This window comes from Manacus candei, unplaced genomic scaffold (genome assembly GCF_025592945.1).
Source record: "Manacus candei isolate 608988 ecotype Guabito, Panama unplaced genomic scaffold, ASM2559294v1 h1tg000028l, whole genome shotgun sequence".
NCBI lineage: Eukaryota > Metazoa > Chordata > Aves > Passeriformes > Pipridae > Manacus > Manacus candei.
The window spans coordinates 27,413,177-27,435,060 of NW_026138076.1; the positions used below are offsets into that span (position 1 = coordinate 27,413,177).

General features: G+C 41.6%; 1 protein-coding gene across 1 annotated transcript; it reads left to right on the forward strand.

Moving 5' to 3' along the window:
• Nucleotides 1–453: 453 nt before the first annotated feature.
• On the forward strand, nt 454–20,476 carry TMEM154 (transmembrane protein 154). The gene is made up of 6 exons (XM_051790565.1): nt 454–601; nt 8,617–8,928; nt 10,673–10,700; nt 11,852–11,937; nt 13,386–13,446; nt 17,237–20,476. Exons 1-6 carry the CDS (start codon nt 472–474, stop codon nt 17,250–17,252), a joined length of 633 nt encoding a protein of 210 aa, XP_051646525.1. The 5' UTR covers nt 454–471; the 3' UTR covers nt 17,253–20,476.
• The last annotated feature ends 1,408 nt before the right edge of the window (nt 20,477–21,884 follow it).

The window sequence follows — 21,884 nt, forward strand, 5'->3', positions numbered from 1 at the left end:
ACTCCACTTGGGGTTGCTTTTTAGGGTCATAAACGCACTCAGTGTCATACCATGCTTGAAAAGCAAGGCAAGAGAGGAGGCACTTTTGAAATTTGCTTGCTCAACCACCTTGAAAAGTGACATAAAACCTTCCCACTAACTCACAACAATGAAATTTTGTGTCTGATTTGTATTTGTGTGATGTCTGTCCCTGTGGTACTGTGTGTAGATGAAGACAGAAGGTAGTAAACGCGGATGTGAAAGGAGTGGAGGAGAGCAGGAGCTCTCTCATTTACAGAATAAAGGTGCTTCAGCCAAGTTCGTGCTTGAAGTGCAACTTCTGGTTTTTTTTTTTCTTCTTTTTCTTTTGCAATCATTGCTTGCTTGACAGGCCCAGACGGAATTACATCACTTCCTAAAACCCATCAAAGAGAGTCCATCTCCTGAAGAAATGCAGCTCAGATGCACCTCGGCAGGAAGCAGGAAATGTAGATGTTTGGGTGCAGCAGGGAGGCTGACGGAGCGCCCCTCAGGTGGGAGCACTGCCAGGGCAGCATGCGAAACCCCAGCTTTATCACTCTGCTCTCTGCCCTGTCGCTGGCTGGAGGATCTTTTGGAAATGGTGAGTAAAAAAGCGTCTTTTGCCTGCTGAGGTGGGACCGCGTTTTATGCCTGCAGCGATGGGACTGAGTTGGAGGGCAACACCCTCCAAGCTAAGCACCGGGAGAAGATCTGTGGGGACTTGCTCTCTGCTGCTTTTTGCTTTGTTTACCCTCTCTGCTTAAAGCTGCCTCTCTTCTTTGAAGGTTTGATTTTTTTCTTGTTAGACCTAACCCCAAACAGCAGCAACCTAATCCTACAATTCCTACGTTTCCTAAATTGCAGTTGTGTAGGGAATTGGAGTTTCCATGTTGAGCCACCAGGCATTTCGCTTCTAATTTTAGTTATTTGTTGAAATTTTTAAATTCCACACCCAATACTACCAGCATTTAACAGTAAAGTTAAAGACAGAGCACTGCTTCCATTCAAAAGCTGACTGCCAATTTCCGCAGTCCCAGTGCACTGAAACTGGTTTAACAAAAGAACAGCCGGTTCCGGAGACAAATATTTTGAATTCTCAGCTGCAGAACAAAGTGTCTGGCAGCATGGATTTAGGTCCTGACCTTCTGAAGGGAAGAACCACGAGTGAAAAAGCCACTTGTGACAAAATGCTGGGTGGTGCTGGGCTTGTAGAGGCTCTCGTTGGTTCCACTGGCATTTTGGCAGCCAGGGACTGCACATGACAGGCAGGTCTTTTAGTGAAACCTTGACAGGTGGTGCTTACAAGCCTTTCAGTGTCAAACAAATCCCTGTCAAAGTGCCTCAGTATGGACTAGAAGTGTTTGCTGCCTCTCAGCCATCACTGGACTTCTTCTCTTAAGGTTTTAAAATTCATTTCTGGAAAAGGTGGTTTGGTGTGGCTACTTTTCCCCTGAAAACCAGTACTATAAGCAGGGTGTTAAGCTGGGCTGCAGATTCCCCGTGTGCTGCTGAGCTGCTTGCGCTTAGGAGTCTTGCTCAGCTGTAAGAATGAGCTAAGTGAGGTATAAAATGGTTTGGTCTTCATTGTGTTACTACAGCTCTGCTGCATTGCAGACACATCAGGAAAATATGCTGCAAGCATTGAACATATATAGCTCAGAACCAAAGCAGTCAGAGGAATAAAAATCCTGCCATGGGCAGAGTAAAAACAGAGGTCTCAGGGAAAAGGAGGAGCACAATGCAGGAGACACAGTGTGATCAGGCTCCTGCTTCCTTAGCTCATGTGCAGGGTACTGATCAATACTATTTCATCACCACCTCCCCAGGGTGGAGGGATACCTTAGTCCCCAGTCCCCTCAGCCTCCCTGCCCTTCTTTGCCACGGGCATTAAAGACTGCTTGAAGCACTAGGCAGATGTCAGGTGCCCCAGCCCACACCCTGCCTGCCTTCAGAGGCTTCCTATCAGTACTTCCCCCTTTAAATTCTGGTTATTTTTGGAATGGTTTCTCTTCAGGAGTGAGTCAGTCCTGTCAGAACCCTCCCCAGGCCCCATCAGCCCTGACTTTCCAGAGCCAGCCTGCATCAGCTGGGGAAGGGGAGGAGAACACCCACCTTTGCTCCCCAACAAAGGCATCTTTTGCTTATGCAACCAGCCCTGAAATGTACTGGGGGAGTACTCTGACTGCAAGGGTGGGAGGTGGGAGGGGGAAGTTGTGAACTTGGGCCTTCGGGGGAAATTGAACTGGTGGGGGAAAAGTTTTTGTAGGGCTTAGGTACCCCAGAGGCACTGGTGGGTCAAGAGCCCCTCCACTGAGGGCAGCCTCCCAGGGAGATCCTTTGCTTTCAATCCTCCTTGTTCACAGATCAGCACGGCAGGAATTGTAAGGGAACTTTACGATTTACCAGACACAGTCCTTACCTTTAAAGTGGTCTGCTGTCTAAATACCATTTACAAAATAGGCAGAGTATGATTAAATCTTGCAGCATAGACAGATTAAAACCTTTATAAATCCTATTCCCATACCATGCCAGAGCCTTGTTAGCCTTGCCACTTGGATTATGCTTTATGGATGGTTTTCTCCTGTCTATACTACAATTACTCTAATCCGGTAGCTCTAAGCGCATTCCTGAGGTCTCAGCTCTGGGTGCTGGCCTTCTCATGACTCCATACTGAAGGAACATCAGGATTTGCACCAGTTTTCTTTCCCTGGCTTTAATGCAGCCAGAAAGCCCTACAGGTGACAGTGGCTCTCTCTACTGTAGGTGATGGTGCTCACTGGCTCAGCCTTGCAACAGCCCTAAACACCTACCTAGGTATGTGTGCTGACCCTAGTAACAAGCATTTAGACCCTTACTATAGCTTATAGGAACAGGCTCTGACCCTACAGTCATTTCTCAGGGTATGCCATCTCCCACTGTGTTCAGTGAAACACATGGGAAATTGCAGCATACGCAGCCTGACATGGGGAGCAAGAAAATGTGTGTGAGAGAGGAACAGTAAAACCCATAAGATCACCAAGTTAAAGACTGTGTCTATTGTGCTATTGTTTTGAGCTGTCATTCAAAGAAACATTGCTATCAAAGGTCCAGATATTCAGCAGCTTGTACCATGAGCACAGGCAGCGACTCTCACCTTGGCAGAGAACTCCCTTTCAGGTTAAATCCCTAAAAAGCCAAGATCTCTCAGACAGTGATAGTTTTGACCTATTTCCTCCTAGAGTAGTGAACTCAAGAATAGGTTTGAACCCATTAGAGTCACCTGTTGAAATTTTCTGTAAAAGCAAAAATATAAGAAATGAGGATTTGCTACATACTGTCTTCCCAAAGTGCAGTCCTTAAAAAGCAGATGAAAAATCCTTTCTACCGAACACATGACTTCTTCCTACATATTTACTCCCATTCCTCCCTTTTATCCGCATACACAAACATTCACTGTGCTTTATTCAAGTGCTTCAGGGGCATTTCAGAAAATCTCTCATTTACATCAGCAAGACTCTATACTAAATTTCAGTCAGTAGCACCAGTCTCTTTTCCATCACAAGATTTTATGATAGCTGGAAAGCCTCCGGAGCTTTTGAATCTTTAATTTCAGAGTCCTCCTGAGAGCAAGGAGCACTAAAAGATTTACATCACAGTGAGGTTGCATGGGTATCACAGATGCAGCACTAGAAGGCCACGAGACTAAGTAGAAGCAACTAAATGCATACATTGGTCTGGAAAACCTTTAGTACTGGGGATGAGAAATGACACTAAGACGAGTGCCTGAATTTGCAATATCAGCAGTTAGTGCAGCACTTCAGCTGGATGAAAATACAGTGAGGAAAAGCAGTTTCCATCATCTATAAATGAGCTTAAACAGTTGTTTCCTCTTTCAGGTTATACCTAGATAACGCTTTCTAAGCACCTCGTTTTAATAGGATCTTGTCTACAGATTAGCCATCCTGAAATGCCTGTGCTCCCTCATCAGAACAGCATATGCACCCAACACCTCGCCTGCAGGCTTTTAAGGATTCCTCTTTCAGCCAGACTGACAGGCAAGACCTGCCTCGACAGGCATCTGGGCAAGCCCTGGCCATGGCAAGGAACAGCCCTTCTTACAGCAACCTGAAATGTGGGAGAGGAACAGTGCAGGGATGAGCCAAGCAGTATGGGAGAGGATCACACAGATCATGTGGAGTGGTATGACTATACCAACAGAAGGAATGTGTGTGTAGAGCAGATATAGGATGAGGTAACTTCATACCAGCTTTATAGCCTTTTTTTGTTCTGTCATCTTCTTGTGGGTATTCCTTTCACTACATTTTTATAGCTTATGGGACAAAAATTTTCCTTTCAAACTAGTAAGCCTGGCTATCCCAGTGATACAGCTCTTGCTTTCTTTCTACCCCATTCGTTTTTCTTCTGTAAGTAGATACTGTAGTGTAATTTGAAAAATTCCCTTCAGAGACCCCAGTCCTTGAGTCTGATGGTAAGGCGAAAGGTTCGGTTTTACAACAGAACCAAATGTGCTGACTGATGGCTATTTTCCTTTGCTATTTTCCTTTGCCTTGCATCCAACTGAATTCAGAAACCTGTTTGCCTGCTTACTTAATCAGGAAGCTCATATCATCTCCTCTGAGTGCTGCAGCACAAACCTCAGAGGAAGAAATGCTGCAACAACAGAAGTGTTGTTTGTTCGACTGAGATGTGTTATTTTGGACTCCAATCTGTAAAACCACTTGGTACATTCAACTCCCTCGGTCTCCCATAAAAAGCAGGTTTGAGAGCACCTCCAAAACTCAAGCAAAGACCATCAGTGATCCGAGCATATTTTTGAAGTAGAGAATACTGAATAACACCTTATACCATGGTATCTATATATAGGGACATAGCTTTTTCAAAATTTTTAAGAACTGTTAATTGAACCTTTTCTGAGATGCTGCTAGTGCTTGCTTAGACATTTTGGTCCCTTGAGGACTAGATCCTCTAATACCTCGATGGTGGAAACCTGAGGACTTCTTAACTTCCGGCTCCAGCTTCTTAGCTTCCAGTCCCAGCTGTGCCCACCTCCCCATCAGGGTGGGATGCGTGCCAGCCCCTCTTCCTTGAAAGCATGGAAAGTGACAATACAGGTTGGTCTGAAGCTGTGGTGTGTTCCCATCCACTTCCCTCAACATGGGAAGAAGTCACCAGCATTTATGCCCCAGGCAGTTCAGACAAAAGTGAAGCTGACGCAGTTGCTGTATGAGCACATGCTCCTTGGACAAGATGTGCAGAAGGATGAGTATGGATGTTGGACTGCAGCCAACAGCATGAGGCTGAGCTCAGCAAGAGAAAGGGCATGGGCTTTGCAAAGTCAAGAAGATACGTACTTGATCATATGTGACTTGCTGCTCGTTGCACTCCTTTGGCCTTGGTTTTCCATCCTGATATGTTATGTTATGTTATGTTATGGTCAAATTCCCATTTGCAGGGAGGCAATAGATATCTGCAAGATGAAACCCCAGCAGAGCTAACAAGACAGTTCATGGTATGAATTACCACTGCACATCTGGCACAGAGAAAACGTTTGAATAGCATCTCACAAAATCACCAGCTTTCAGATGCGATTCTGCCCTGCTTCAAACCTTGCAACACCCTACAAAACAGCCACTGGGGTCAGCTGCAACACAGCCCACTTGCTATTTTGAGCACTTCAAACTGAAACACTGTGAAAAACAGCAGCTCTCTTGAGGCCAGCCACGTGGGTCTCATGGGGCCTGGGCAGTTGGCTGCGGCAAGCCCTGCAGCTGCACGGGAGGCCTCAGCCTGTCTCTGCCTGCCAAACTGGAGGTACAAATACTTCCATGGTGCAAGCCACCAGGCCAACCCTGGTGCAGGTTGTGCTCTCCTACTGTGTAAAAAGTGTGATGTATGGGTGGCCTGAGAGTGAGAGCAACTGCCATGTGACAGGTAGGGCTCTGGTCCGAGCTCTGGTCCTCAGAGGTGACAGGGGAGAGAGATATGTCGAGGCAGCAGGTAAAACAGGAAATAAGAGCAATATCCTTGCAAGAACATTCTGCAATTGGGTGCCCTTCTCCTGAAAGACATATTTAATTCACTCAGAGAAAAGATCTCTGTAAGAGGAAATGGTGTTCCCAGAGAGATGCTGTTTTGTCCCTGGAATTATGCAAAGTGAACAAAAGTACGTGGCAGCAAGGTCAGTCCCTCTGATTTGCCATTTTCTTTGCCTAGAGACTAGAAAAGGTAATTCTATTTCACACAGAGAAAAATTATTTTAAGTCTGCTTCATAGCTCAAAAACAGGAAAAATATCAAAGATACTGGAAAAGTCTCGGAAATGAAGCACAGCATACTCTGCAGCTGAAGCTTTAGCACTTCAGTTAATGAGGTGTGACTGTTTGCTTTGCTTTAAAGCCACACCATGCTTTAGACATTTGAAAAATCCATTTTAACCCTAAGCGTAAATGAGAAACGAAGTATGTTCTCCACACCCTTTCACATTCATACTATTTTAAGCAACAGGCTTGTCCCTCTCAATATATCAAATGTGTCAGGCAATGGGTTTCAAGGACGATGGCTAAAGGAAGAAAATGAGCAAGGTCATTGAAGAGGTTCAGTGAGGCCGTAGTGGGCCATCAGCTCTGCCAGTGGTACGGTCTATCACACCACAGTCTGTGGCACAGATATCTCTAGTGCTACCTGTCTGCTCTGCACAGCAGCAATCCAAATGGAGTCACTGCAGCCACTAGGAACTATAAACTTGGGAAAGAAAAGACAGATGGCCAAAATAATAAGGGAGAGAAGCTCTCCTTCCTGTTCTCTGCGATAGGATTAAGGACTGCTAGCAGATCATGGAAAGGGGTGGAGGAGCACACGCATAAGGGGTCATTACCTGCAAGGGAGGCAGAGATAGTGTTTTGCTCTTGATTGAAATAATAAATATAGAAGAAAGCAACAGAGAGACTATAGATAAAAAGTGCTTTGTGACTAAAGAGCTATCATTTTCATTGTCCTATTGTGGTGCAGTAGTCTGGTGACCTTCACAGTACTAAACACTATATACAAGTATTAGGTATTCTTTATTAAGTATTCAAATTCTTTCCTAGTTTTTAGGAAAGAATAAAACAATCAGGTGTCTGTGTGATATGCACAGCATAAAAATCTAGATAGAACACTGCTGTCACACTCAAATAATTTTATTCATGTGAAACTGAAATACAGTCTCATTAAATACTCATCTCTTCGAGACAAACCTGATGGGAGAGAGGAGATGCTGCAGAGAGGATTAAGCAAGAGATAGCGCTCTAATCCCAGTTTTCCTTTCTCACTTGGCGTCCCTTGGAAGGACAGCATCCCTGTCCTGATTTCTCATTTGTAAAATGGAGATGATAACTGCTCATCTCTCAGGGCCATTATGAAGATTAATGTGTTTACAAAAGCATTTAAAATGCTAAGTACTTTTGGTTCCAGTCCTGTGAGATTGGAAATGCCAGCATTGAGATGCTGAAAACCTTAAGCTCTTGCTAACTCTAGTGGAAACTATGGCTGCCCAGCACTTTACAAGAATGAGGAGAAACATGTCATTGCGAAAGTCATGAAATCCCATCCTGCTTTATTGCATAAAATGAGACCTGCACTGTGCCAGCATTGTATGTGAAAGGGCAGATAACACAAAAACCCCATCATTTAATTTCATGCTAAGAAAATTATGGAAGGCTTTGCATTAGGAGGCATGCTATCGTAATATATCTAAGGACTGATTCCTGCCCATAATTTGCTATACTTGTTTTAAGCTTTACACTCTGTGACAGTCAATACAGATTCTTAATTAGCCTCAAAAACCCACTTGTTTCACTATTACCAATATAGCAAATTTTAGCCACTTGCAAAATGCATGATAAATTAAACCAAATCCAAAACTGAGGTTCAAAACCCCCAGTCTTAGCATTTACGAGGAATAATCAGCACTAATGCTTTACCATATGCTCCTTCCGCTAGCCTGTAGGATCAGACAGAGGAACAGTTAATTGCATCTGTACCCAGTAACGTCCCTATGTTACTACCACCTCTTCTAGCCCAGGCATAAGTGGAAGTCAGCAGCTTCTGCATCCTTCAGACTTCCTTTCAACAGTTCTGTTTTTCACAGTGAGACAAACTTAAGAAATTTGAGAAAGGCACAGAAACAGGGAGATGCATGAACCAAAGGAATTAGTGAACCAGGGATAATGGTCTCCCTTTGGTAAGGGGAGGGATGTATGTGCCAAGACTGAGGAGCGAAACAGGCTAGTGTGGTTTACTGAGAAGCAAAATAATTTTATGTGTGAGCAAGGCCGGATGTCAACCTGCAGGAAAAGAAGTCTATTTGTGCAAGGCAGCTTTGTACAGACAGACCACGCATGCTGACTTGTCCCAGTAAAAGCCAGCTGAAGAACATGGTCACAACTGGTAAGATTTTGTGATAAATTTGTGATCTAATTTTACGTCTGATGCCCAAGACTTCAAATCTGTGTGTATGGGGCATCTGCTAATTTTTTAAAGACATGAAATAGAAAGTAAATACTAAAGCTGTACACTGTGACTCACTGATAATACTAATGAAACCCAGAAAACATTGTTGTCCTCCTATATTTGACAGGCCCTGAAAATGATGGATCAGGAGATGGACCATCGACATTACCCACTGTTACAGTAACATCTCATCCTGCTATGGGTTCTTCGACCGTGAATGACCATGAGACAGTACTTGTCGCGACAAGCGCTACTGAAAGCAGCTTTGAAACAGAAAGTACTTCAAGTAGTGAACCGAATGCTGTGAATGATGAGGACAGCCTAGAAGCAGCAGAACAGTCTATCTTGATATATGTTGTCCCTGTCGTGCTGCTGGTCCTGCTGATTTTATTGATCACATTTTTCGTAATGCATCATAAAAGGAAAAAGTCTAAGCAAGGTAAATTTGTCTTCTTGTGCATCAAAAGAATATTTTTAGGATGTGCTCAACATTAACAAAATGTTATTTGGAGGCCCGTGATGCCACATTTAGGATGTTCTTCTCTGACTGTAGTTGCATGTTTGACATATAGGAGAAGGATCCTCCTTGGCAGCAGTACCTGGGCACGCACCTCTACTTGGGCAGGAGCTAATTCTCCTTCTTCGCACCTCCTGCTCATGCTGCACATCCATGGGAGCCGTGGCACTGAGCTCCAGCTCCTGGCAATGCTGAGAACACTTAGGGATGTAACTGTGTGGCTGCAAATGCTTATTCTCCCTTTATGCTCAATAACTTCATGCAAAGTGAAATTAATGCTTCTATTGCCTATACTGCCCACAAGGTAAAGTTGCTTGGAGCTTCAATAAAATAAGAACAATTGTTCCATTTTAAGGAACAATTTTAAGGGATCCCAATCCTATAGGATAGTGGCTGCTATGAAAACATCCCAGTAAATGAGCTAGGAATCCCATGGTCAGAGTGCCCTGGGTGCTGTGATAGGGTGAGCAGTGCTTCAGGAAGGTGCCTTCATCTCTTAGCAAAGAAAGTGGTAACTTGGAGTGTCAAGCCACAGAAAACAAACTGAAGTGTCATATTAAAACCACGCATCTGGTGAGTGAAGTCCTGAAATGGTTGTATCTGTGTCACTACAGAGCCAGAGTGCCGCTGTAAGCTCCTCAGCCTGCAGGCAGTTCAACACATTCAACACAGATTTTAAGTAAATTTTTCAGGGTGTTTTTAGGCTGCATTTGCCTTATCAACTGCATCTCCCTCTAAAGAACTGAATTGACAACCAGGCATCTAGTTGCCTACCTGTTTCTAGATGATCTGAGGTGCAGGTACACTCTTCAGAGAGATAGGAAATGTGGCACCTTTCAGGAACACAATCCTGGGTTCTCTTGCCCTGTGTCTACTGCTTGGAGCTAGGAGCTTGGAGCATCCTCAAGGCTTGGGCAGATGGCTCTGTAGTTTTTGTGTGGCCCTGCAGTCAGGAAATGCAGGAGTACTGGAACAACTGGGAGGTATCAGCACCCATCGGCAAAAATGAATTAAAAATAAGCTAATTTAAGACAGGCTTTTCAGTCACTCGATTCCTGGAGGGAAAGTTATTTATCTCTTACACCATTTTCTCCCCCATCTTTACTTTGTCTTGGGATCATAAGTAGCTTTAGATCCCTTTTGACATCTGGCTAGTTCAACTTCATTTGCCTGACTGAGATTTAATCTGCCATGCAAGTCCAACCCCCTCTTCTCTCCATGAGTGCCTCCCAGAGTCTCCAGACAGAGCTGGATTGCCTGTGTGTAATCTGTAGAAAAATGTCCCAATGCCTCCCGTAAACAGTATATTTGCAGAAGTGGTTCCTTTTCAGGGTACCATTTCCCTCATGACATCTGTTTTGCTCAGGGAAGCGTGCATCTGCCCTGTCCCACCCACTGCAGCACTGACACTTGGCTGCCTCCCAGCATGGCTGAGCTAATAATGAGCTGCTAGTGTGTTCAAGATTAAAAATAATAGGTTCCTCTGAAAATTACAAACAGGATGAGGTATTTTGTCTTTCATCTACAATTTAGTTTTCATGCCTTTTGAAAATGCAACCTGTTTTACCTGACACTATCCAAGGCTTGCTTGCCTTGTCTGGACCTTGTATATACGAAGAGGTATGTATCATGCAGAACTATGAACACCAACTTTCTTCTTTTCCAGATGAGCTGGGAAGTGAAAATGTGAAAAGGTAAATTTTATGAATATCTCTCTTTTTAATTTTTTTTTTTAAATTTTATTCTAACAGGATATTATGATTTTTGTTGCCTTCACCACCTGTTTTAATTTTACCATACACTAAACACCATTACTTTTTGCCATCAATTGCACCAGCTAACTATCTCTACAGGTGGCTAAAGTGTGACTTCAGTACCTGGCTGAAGGTGTAAGACTAGAGCAGGAGGAGATGCGGTGACTGAGGCACCCACAGCCTGCAGCCTCTGCTGCACCTGCTCTAGGCACCTCCTGCTCCATCAGCCACCAGACACACGAGGTACCCCAGGAGCAAAGGGGATCATTCCCAGACTCATCACAGGCTTTCACTGTTCAGAATAAGCTCTGTGTCTTTCTCCCCTGTTTTTCAAGTTTGTCTTCTCACTCAGAGGTGAGGCAGAAAGGCTTGCCTGGCTGCCATGGGAGCAATGCCTTAGATGCTGGAAAAACAAGCCAAAAGCTGTGTGGCTCTTTCAGGGTGATAATTTTTATTGTTACCTTTTATTGAGCTCCATTTTGCTAATCAATACTGAAAGTTCATAAATTGGATCTAGGAAAGAAAAAAGGGTTTTTTGCTAAAAAGTATTTTTTCTATCTTATGACTCCAGGAATGATAAGAAAAAGGAAGCTAAGTGGAGGCATTTAAATAAATGCAGTTACTCTACTCATGACCTTTCCTTTCGAAGTCACTGCAAATGTCAGTCACAGCTATGATGAAACATTAGGCCTTTTGATTTTATCACTGGAGCAATGAGACTTTTGCCACGTGTTCCAGCAGGGCAGAGACAAACTATCTTATTTTTTAGTTTTCTATTTACAGCAGGGACAGTTTTCAAGAAGCTGCAGTGATCTTGTGCTCTGGCACACACCAGGCTGCACTGAGTCCCTCTGCGTGTTATGTCTCAGTCCCCCCCTACCTCTCCCCAGGACCAGCATCTCAGCATTGCTCCCTTGCATCTGTTTGCAGCTGTTTGGTTCAAACCCATTGGGTGGGCATCTCCTCAGATGGCTTTCCACAGATAACACATGTGTCTGGAATTATGAAAGAGTCATACAAAATCACTACATTGTAAGTTGTACAAATTAACATTTTGCGTAATGGTTTTCTTCCCCCTCTCTTCTTTCAAGTCCTATTTTTGAAGAAGACACGCCCTCTGTTATGGAGATAGAAATGGAAGAGCTTGATAAATGGATGAACAGCATGAACAAAAATGGTACACGGTAACCCCTCTACTCCATTCTCCCTCTCTTGCTAGCTGACGTAGATCCCACATGTAGAAAATCAATGTAAGGTGTTTTGTATGCACGGCACTGCTTTTCCTACAACATTTTAGTTGTGATCTTGGCTCCCTCCTACTAAAATAACTGCACAAATGTCAGGGGTAGAATTTTTCAGAGGAGTATTTTAGTTTGTGTGGGAGTTTATTTTTAACATGTGGTGGAATCTCATAAATGTTTTCAGTTTCCAGTAGACATTTCTATTAAACAAACATATAGCTGTGAGGGGTATTTATATTTTTAAATATACATTTTTAATGCTAAATATTAATTTCTATGAAGCATCTAGTCCTTTCAGTCTTCAGAATTTCTACAGTTTTGTGCTCCACATTGTGTTATTGTAGGAGAAATCCGCATTTGTTTGTAGCTCAGACCACCATTTACTTAAAGTTGTTGTCAGGAACTTATGAATACATTCTTCCCCTCTCTTGCAAGTCTATCAGCACATGGAGCAATTAGAATCTTCAGTAACTACCAGCAGCAGCATCTTCAGCTCCCTTCTCAGTTCCCTCTAAGTATCTTGCATTTTCCCCCTCATTTTCCTCCCGACTGTAATCTCCCAGTCAAAATCCTTAAGGGCCCTGCATTCTCCTTCAAGGCTCTCAAAAAATGCGGGTCTTTGGTAAGGCGTGAATTAACCGAGGCCTGATTTTGAACCCCGAACAGCTTTTCACTGGCTAGGAAATGCTGAAACACTGATATTTTTTTCATTCCTTGTCCCTTGCCTTATATCCAAATGGCTCATTTGCCTGACCTACGAGGGATGCTTTGTTTCTCAGGACATAAAACTCTTTGGAGCATTTCTTTGCGTTAGCACAGCGCTCCACGTGATGGGTTTTGACCTTTGAGCTCTGTAAGCTCCAGTGGAAAACATGTGCTAAGTGGCAATAGTGAAAGAGACACATTAAGTGTACTATACAGGACAATAGTGTTGTAAAATATTTTTAAAAATTTTGTGGAGAGAAGGGAACAAATATTTCACATACCTGTGTGTGTGTGTGCTAGTGTTTCCTAAACTCCAGCCCCAAATTCCCAGCTCTACTATAAAGCATAGGTGCAACTATAAGCAATGGAAGATTAACAAACAACCCTACCTATGGCAGTTTGTGGAGAAGCAGTTGTCAAAAATAGTTAATTTGTATAGGTGTACATAAATAACTGAAATATATGTAATAAAAAAATTCTGGCAACACTTATCAAAAGGAAGGAGGATTTAAAATGTGTAACATTTATGCTATGGGGTCTGTGCAGATAAAACAGTGCAGAAGTGTATCCACAGATCTATATTTTAGAGAGACTGCATGATAAAAATTGATGCTTTTTTGAAATACATGTAGAAGAATTGCCAAGAGTAACTATGGTCTTGTTTCTTATCCTTTTTCAGCTGACTGTGAATGTTTGCCTACTGTAAGAGAAGAAGAAAAAGAATCAATTGCCAACCCAAGGTACTTTAATTCATTATATTATTTGAAGAAATACAGTCAATGTCACTCTAAAATAATCAATTTTTTGTATGTAATTACAGAGTGATTCTTTGGTCTATATAAATTTTAAAGTTTTTATATATAGGAACTTTGACTTCAACTTAAACAAAAGGCTTGACGCTCTTATTTCTAAAAAGGTCTCTGCCAGTAAATTGCAACCCTAAATAATCTTGCAGTTGTAAACTGGTGCAAGACAGACAACACTTGCTGATCAGACTTTAATCACAGTTTCCCAAGGTGTCAATACAAGCATTCAGCATAGCTTCCTTGGCACTCTTCACCAGTGAGGCACCCAGTTCCCCTCTGCCGTCTGGTGCCTATAGGTCCCTGAGAACTACTGCCAGATGTTTTGGCTGGAGCTGTGACTTGCCAGACAGGGACTTGTCTGACCCCAGAGAAACCTAAAGGACCTTCCCGGTGCCCTGGTGCAGCACTCCCCCCAAGCTGGCACTAGCTCATAGTACAAGCAGAGATCCCAGAGGGATGCAAAACTGCAATCCTGACAGCTTGTAAACTTAAAATCTTCCTGGCTGGTTTCCTCAGTATTTTGGCCAGAAATCCTAAACCCCTCTCAAACTCCCATTTTCCCTAATTAAAAATTCTATTTCCAGCTGGAAACAAGAGGCTGTACATTGCCCTTACCCTCACCCTTGTGTTGCAGCTGCGTTTTGGGTAGTGGGCAAAGCAGCTCCTCTGTGCCAGGTTATGATAACAAACAAGTAAACTATCCTATGTGCCAAGAAAATCCCCGGTGCAGTGGAAGCAGTGATGCAATTAGGCAAGGCTAGGAGCAGGGACAGGTGGCAGGAAGGGAACCTGGGTCTTCTGCTCCCCATGGCACCAGATAATTCAGATGAATATGTCTCTCTGGCAGAACTGCACCTCCCACTGTGGACTCTCATAATATCCTAGTCCTCTTTCCTGAGTTTTCTTGCTCAGGAATGAAATAGCAGGGATGTTAAATCACCACCGCTGGAGAGTTTGCAACTCAGTTGCTCCAAAGCTGCAGTTTCAGGGGACCTTTTGGATGGGGCTTGTCCAGTGCAGCCATTTGTATTTAAAAGGTTTCTGCCTATACCTATTGCAAGAGAAATCATCATTGTGCTGTGAGGTTTTTGCTTTAGTTTAGTTTTGCTTAAAAAAAGACTTAGATCCTAGGTTCCAAATGCAAGCAAGCACATTAATTTTACCCTGAGCAGCTGGAAAAGATCCTGGATTTGCTAGCCATCTGTGTCTTCCCTTCCTGCCTCTAAACAGTAACTCAGAGGGGGAAAATTGTTAAGGAGAGGCAGCTGTACAATGGTTCTCTAAAAGCAGATTTGCTGAGCATTCCACTGACTATAGCAGGGAGTATAGGACAAAGCATGCTTGAGTCATATGCTAACACCAGCAAACGTCAGTCATACTCTACAAGGCTTTTTAGGCACACCAACCTTAGCATTAAGTTTACTTTCCAAAACTTAAACAATTCATTTTCAGAAAAAAAATCATCATGAGATACCAGCTTGAGCTGACATTTTAAATATCATCCTTGCTAAAGTGCTTTTGTACTGGATTTGCATTAACCCCATCAGAATGAGGTGTTTTTGCTCTTGGCTGTCAAAAGGCATCTTTAGGCTACACCTTACCTCAAGTTCTTCAACCTGTCAAACAGAGTTATTGCCACTTCAGAATAATATAGTGAGGCTTAAGCCTTGATGCAAAAAAGCAACCCTGTTCAGACATATATGCTTCAGTCAGAGCAAAGGCACACACATATTTTCTTGTGACTGGTACCTTAGAATCAGACAATAGAGAAATTGTGGAAAGGCAAAAAAATGCAAATAAAAATAGGAAATATATCTCTAAAACATTCAGAGCTGCTCAGACAAAGGATATTAGCTGAATATAAAGTGTGAGATTATTAGATTCAATTTTGGATTCTGAAAAACTGCTTTGTTTGGGCAAAATTCTTCTCAAATTATGGTAATTTCTCTTTTAGATTTTACTGACGATATTTCAGTACAGGAAACATCTCAAGGCCTCACTGAACAGAGATGGCTATGTTGTTTCTGTGCTTCATAAAGATGCTGGGGGGAAATTCATCAAGACCAAAATGTTTTGAACTATGAATGATTGTGATATAATTTTGAAACTATATGAGACTAACCATTTCAATAGTGACATTTTGATGTTTTCAGAATGAAAGTTGTTCCAAAACTATCTTTCAGAGTAAGTGACTTTTTAATATAAAAGTTTTTATAAGTTTAAAGAACAGAACCCCATGGTGGTAAAATATTTCTAAGTTGAGTGTTTCCCTTAAGTCTGATCTAATTCTGCAAATTTCGTTACACAAGAAATTTCAAAATATGCTTTATTTCAATGAGAAAAGGTATCTGAAGTGGTGGGATTTCTGGGTAAACAATGAAAAAAACCTGATTTCTGTTTATTCCTGCAATTGAACCCAATCAGACCAATATCTGCTGGTTTTCCTGATCAAACGCTTAGATGAATAAATAATGTTAGAAAGAGAACCACATACAGATAAATAGATGTTTTCAGCAGCTATTTTGAGCAAGGAAAGTGAAAGACTATGAAGTAAAATGAAACAAAGCTATTATTATAATAAAATTTGTACTCAGGAGCATCAAGGCTGCACATTTGTGCACAGGAGGCAATATATGACAGTCCAGGCTCCTTGGTAGGTGGAGGTCACCTACTTTGCATGTAAGCTAAGTTACAAATATATGTATACATTTTCAAAAATTATATACATTTTTCAAAATATATATTTGAAATAATATGTCTCGGCTTTGAAACCTATTGCTAAAATCCTGATTGTGCCTGGGCACAGAAACATCCCCAGCCTCCTTGGGGCCGGGGCTCCCATCCTGTCCATGCAGGAGGGAGCAGGCAGTGGAAGCAGGGCCAGCAGGCAAGGGCTGATTCTCCTGTGGTGCACAAGAGGGTACAAAACCAATCTCTACTCCAGGGACCTTTACTTCCCCCAGCAAAATCAGCACAGCCTGTCCCCGTCACAGCATGGATTGCTGTAGGATGTGGAGTACAAGCAATCCCCTTACGCTTTATCACACCTCCTGAGAGATTTGGTTTGCCTTGGGTGCTGCTGGGCACCCTCCTAGTCTTTCTGTCTGAAAAGGGTGAGTCTTTCTTATGGAGAGATGTTCTGGGTGGGTAATAAGTTAGTACAGAAAGAAGTACTGCCTTCTCAGGATGTGCCTCAGTTTGACAAGGGACTTAAAAAAACAGGTAAAATATTATGAGTGGCTCTTTAACTTCAAAAGTGGTTTAATGCTGTTAATGCTGACTGAAATCCAGTCAGCTGATAAAAGATGTCTCATTTTTAATGTTGGCATGAACATAATTAAGAATATTATTAAGAAAGAGCTAGGGAACAAACTAGCTGGGCAGAAACGAGTGGGACAACGAGAAAATGCACCTGTTACGAGGTCAGATGTAATACAAAAATTCTATTTATAGAAAGTTATCCTCACCTGTGGAAAGAGGCCTCGGAGCAGGAGACAGGCTGTGCTGGGCAGCCACTAACCATCAGAGAAATCAGAGCAGCCCTTGCTGCCAGCATCCAACACTGCAGATGGAGTCTGTTCATCTGTTGCATGACTGACAGATTTATTTTCTGGTAACACCTTCACGTGGACTCCAGAGATACTTTTTCATATTATTTCCTGCTGAGACAACTAACCCAACAGCATGACACTGGTGTGTTTTTTTCTTTCCTGTGTGTTCACAGTGATGGTGAATCATGAAGTCAGAACAGCAAAGAACTGGACAAAGGGAAGCAGCACACAAGCTAACCATCCCCCAGATATTGGAAGAACTGGATTTAAATATAATTCACCTCAAAAGGCCAGACAAGCAAATGCTTTGGTTGTGTCCTGCTATATATGGTCTTCAGAAAGGAAACATCACCAAGGGGAAGGAAAAAAAAAAGAAAAGAAAAAAAGAAAAGCACAGTAGCAAGATTAGAGACTGATTTAAATTCTTTCTGCAATTACATTCCTCACAAATCAAGAGAAACCTCTTCCCACCCCCCCCCCAAGTTCTCAAAATAGTTCATGATTCTATCTCATTCTGCAGTTTTGTATTGTGCAGCACTTAAAACCACTTCTGTTCAAAGTTCGGCGGGTTTCTTTGTTTTGTTTTTCGAGGGTGTTTGTTTCCATGTCCATAATTCTGGACAGCCCTGGCTTTGTGGATGTGAAGCTCATGCCTATGCAATGTTTATTTTTCAATTTGCTTTTTCTGAATGGTGCACTGATTTGCACAGAGCATCTGCTGGGGAGGTACCAGGCTAGGACTGACAGACCACCTCTGAGGACAGAGAGAGAGCAGCTGAGAAGCCTCTCAGAGGAATAGCCAGAAGTGACTGCAGCCTGGCAAGGGCATGGACTCTGTCTGTAGTGTGTTTTTTGGTTTTCAAATTAAAGGCTTTGGAGAAGTGAAAACTATTATTTTGAGATTGCCTTTCAGTTCATTATCTCCATAGATGAGCGCCCTGGGCTAGCTCTCTCCATGTAAGTCTCCTCCCTGCCGAGGGCTGTTCTCTAACCACCTACTTCAGGAATATTCAACTTGAAAACTTTTTTTTTAAATAAGCGAGCTTGAAAAATGGAACAGTTCAGTACTCACACCAAACATAGGTTTAGATGAGTATGTGTTATGTGTGACTACTCCGTCAAGGTTTTCAGATGCAGTACATTTTCTGCTGCTTCTGTTGTTGAATATTGAGCTTGCAATATTTGAAAGACATAGACTTCTAAGTGTGCCTGGTCACCTTTAATTACACTGAAAAAAATGAGACTCTTGGGATACCTCAGGGTGGGAATATAAATGTTACAACTGTGTCCATTGGTTTTCTAAAGCAAGTCTCTTAGGGATGTAGTTTAAATATGTAACACACGTAAAAGCGGATCCATGTCCGTGCAAAGCTTCCTTTGCCTTATTTAAAAAAGCGAATTCACATCCTACCATATCTTATATCCTATCCTATCATATCCTACCTATCCTCACCTTCTATTTAAATATAGAGTGCCTTCCCACTCAATACATGTTTAATATGATCAGTTTTAGTTTGCCTGCAAATAACTCACTAATAAGTTATCATGCATATCTTGGTTAAAGAGAGAAAACAAATGCCCCAAGCCTCTGGGATGGCTTCTAAGTGTCACTAACAGCTGACAAATACAGAGGATGGTTCACCTTTGTGAATAATAAAGGATGTGTCACAATATAGAAGGAAAGAATGTTTACAGCTAACAACATTCATTCATTATTGAATATGACTTGATTAGTTATTTCCCCAAAGAATAAAAGACTTCACTTCATCATTGTCCAAAACTATTTATTACAAATATTGGATTTAATTGATGAGTAATGGTAAATAGATTTTCCCTGCTGGGATGGTTTTTAACTTTGAAAAAAGTGTTTTAAGCTCAGTCAACTTTTTTCTTTTACAAACATTTCCACTGTTTCCTGACAGCAAACCCATTCTGTAGAATATTGGTTTAAAATAATGCAGGGGGGAAAAAAGTGGAATATTTAAATTCAGAAAATTTTAAAAAACAGTAGTAGATATTTTTCAGTAGCAGCTTTGTTAGCAACTTCTTTCCAACAGAAAAATATGTTATGCTCAGCCTTCCTACAGTCTGCAAAGCAGTAACCTGAGGATGCCCAAAACAGAGAACATTTCTTTAATGGTACAAGACAAAAAGATGTATTTTGGGACCATTACCAGCTGCGTGGTTGGAGGGCAGTCAGTGGGAGGGCAGTCAGTTGGAGGGCAGTCAGCAGTTCCCCAGTGTCCACCTGTGACTCTCACTCTACCTTGCTCCAGCCCACACAGCCCCATGTCCAACATCCACCACCTTCTCCCTGAAGAGAGCTGATGCACAGCTGGGACAAAAAGGAGTCTTTGCTTTTGTATTTTATTTTTTTTGCTTTTGAAAATTAACCAACGCCCAAAGGTGACATTGTTTGTTATAACTCAGTTCTGACATGATGATGATCCATCATCCTGTCCTAGCCACACATCAATGACAGCACAGTGCACTACCTCACTCTGCTGTGGCATTTGATAAGAGCCTGTGTTGTGCATGTTGATGGTTTGGGATTAATGTTAATTCTAGGTGGTCCTTCTGCCACATAAAATGCTGCACAGTTCCAAGTCAAGTTTACCTTGAGTGAATTATATTCTGTAAACTCATGCCAATAAGCATTAATTCTTATTCTGGTGTTCATGATTAATCAATCTCTATATCAAACTTTAAAATAAATTTTGCCCAGAACTTATGTCTCAGTTAGAGCTCTATGATTATCCAGGGTATGTCATTTACCCTCTCTAAAATGTCCTCATCGTCAGCCTGATCTGAGCCAACCCATCCTCTTGCAACATCTACTGGCAACTTATAACTCAAATTATCATCCCTCAGTAGAAATTAGGAAAACACATGCAAACAGAAAATCTCTTCCACTGTATATTGTTCTACAGTGTTTAGCAAATGTGATGATCCCTAAGGAACTGTTACCTCTTCTTCCATTTTCCTCAATTATTTCAGTACTTATCCAGCACTTCAAGGCAATTTGACATCTAATTTACAGTGTAAGGCCTTTTTGTTCTGCAAAAGGCGGAAAAGCTACAGATCCAAAGGAGGATTGTTTTGAGAAATACATGGATAATAAGAAGGGTAATTAGGCAACATCTCTCCTACATATGTTAAAAATCGGTATCTTAACAAAATAGAAATAACTCCTCCATAATATTACAAACATAAGGTTACTGACATTGCCAGCAGTTAATTAATTCCCTAAGAGTCCTGGACTTGTAAAGAACATAACCCTAACAGTAACCTCAGCAAAAAGGAACATTCTTTTTAGTTTCTATGCAGCCATAAGTTATAGATTCATAGATAACTCTTGCTCTGAGATTAAAAAAATATTTTTTTGTAATGCTAAACCCATTGGAAGGCTATAAAATCAACTTTGGTTAACTTTCTGATATGAAATTACTGTGTATTCAACTATTTTATCAAATAGCTGTTCCAAATTATTTTGTAATGTAAATATTTGAAAGTCACAATATTACTTAATTGTATATAAGAGTTTGAGATTTTAAAGAACTTGTTCTAATAAAGGTTTATAGAGTTTTTAGTGTTCTCTTTTAGGTTCTCTTTTTCCCATAACCCTGCTAATCCACTCAAGTCAATGGGTGCTAATTACTTGTTATTGATGTCAAGATTACTCCGGCCTTAGAAGACCTACACAGCTGTATGTGGTACATAGATATCTTACTGTCATCAGTTCTCCAAAATTCAGGCAAAAAAAGCCTAAGGGCTAGTGCACTAGTCTTTTCAAATTACAGAAGTGCTTTGAAATTAATTTTACCTAAATGTAAAAAAAAAAAAAAAAAAAAAAAAAAAGCTGCTTTATATTTCATTATGTTTTTGTTAGGGAGTTTCAGATTGTCTGTATCAATAGACTGATTCTGACTCCACAGAAACTGATGAACACCCCCATGATTTGTTCTTGGGTGATTGTTGCCATCTTTCCTTAACGATCAATCATTTCTCAGGTTATTTCAGTTAAACACTAAAAGGAGTCTCCAAATTGATAGAGCTGCTAAAATAATTGTCAGTGGATTTAAGGGGAAAGGAAGAAAAAAAAAAGATGAAAAGGAGACAAGTATTTCCAGATAGAGATTTAGAAAAGATTAATAAAGAAGAGCATTACTTTCATCCATTTTTGCAACAGATAGTTTCATTAGAGAGGATTGTAATGGCCTGGGGGTAACCAGAAAGCTCAAGTCAGTTTTTATTCTATTTGATGTTTTTAGTGTTCAACCAACCTCAATTTGAAAGCATCATAGCAGTGACCAGGCAGAAATGAGTTACCTGTCTCTCCTAAACATCACATCAGCAAGACACTTTTCTAAGGTACAGACTTGAAAATCTGCATTTTGGCACAATGCTTGTCTAGTTCTCAAGGGAGGTGCAAAAGAGGACTTGGCTACAGAGCCCAAGAGAGTATTTTTACACCTTGGGGAGTACCACAGAGTTACTCCCCTATCTCCAGGCACTTGCTCTTATCTCACTCTGCCCCTGTTAGTACCATTGTGCTGCCCCACAGATCAGGGGCTCCTCAAATGTGCAATAAAAGAAGGCTGGAAGGGGTCATGGGGAACTGCTTTGGCAAAGGAAGACAAGATGAGGGGTGAGCAAAGAACATATGCTGCACCAAAACTATTAGCAACATACATGGAAATGCATCCTGAGCACTTAGTATTTGCTTAGGCTTTAAGAATGGTTTAACTCATACTTTCTGTGAATGTCAGTGACAAGAAGTAGTATCAGCATGGTCTGACATGACAGCAAAGCGCAGCACTG

Excerpts from the sequence above, each read along its gene's own strand:
- TMEM154 (XM_051790565.1), top strand. The coding sequence starts at position 472 with ATGTTTGGGTGCAGCAGGGAGGCTGACGGAGCGCCCCTCAGGTGGGAG. Across the intron at positions 8,929-10,672 it reads AAGGAAAAAGTCTAAGCAAG|ATGAGCTGGGAAGTGAAAAT; the intron begins GTAAATTTGTCT and ends CTTCTTTTCCAG. Across the intron at positions 11,938-13,385 it reads GAACAGCATGAACAAAAATG|CTGACTGTGAATGTTTGCCT; the intron begins GTACACGGTAAC and ends ATCCTTTTTCAG.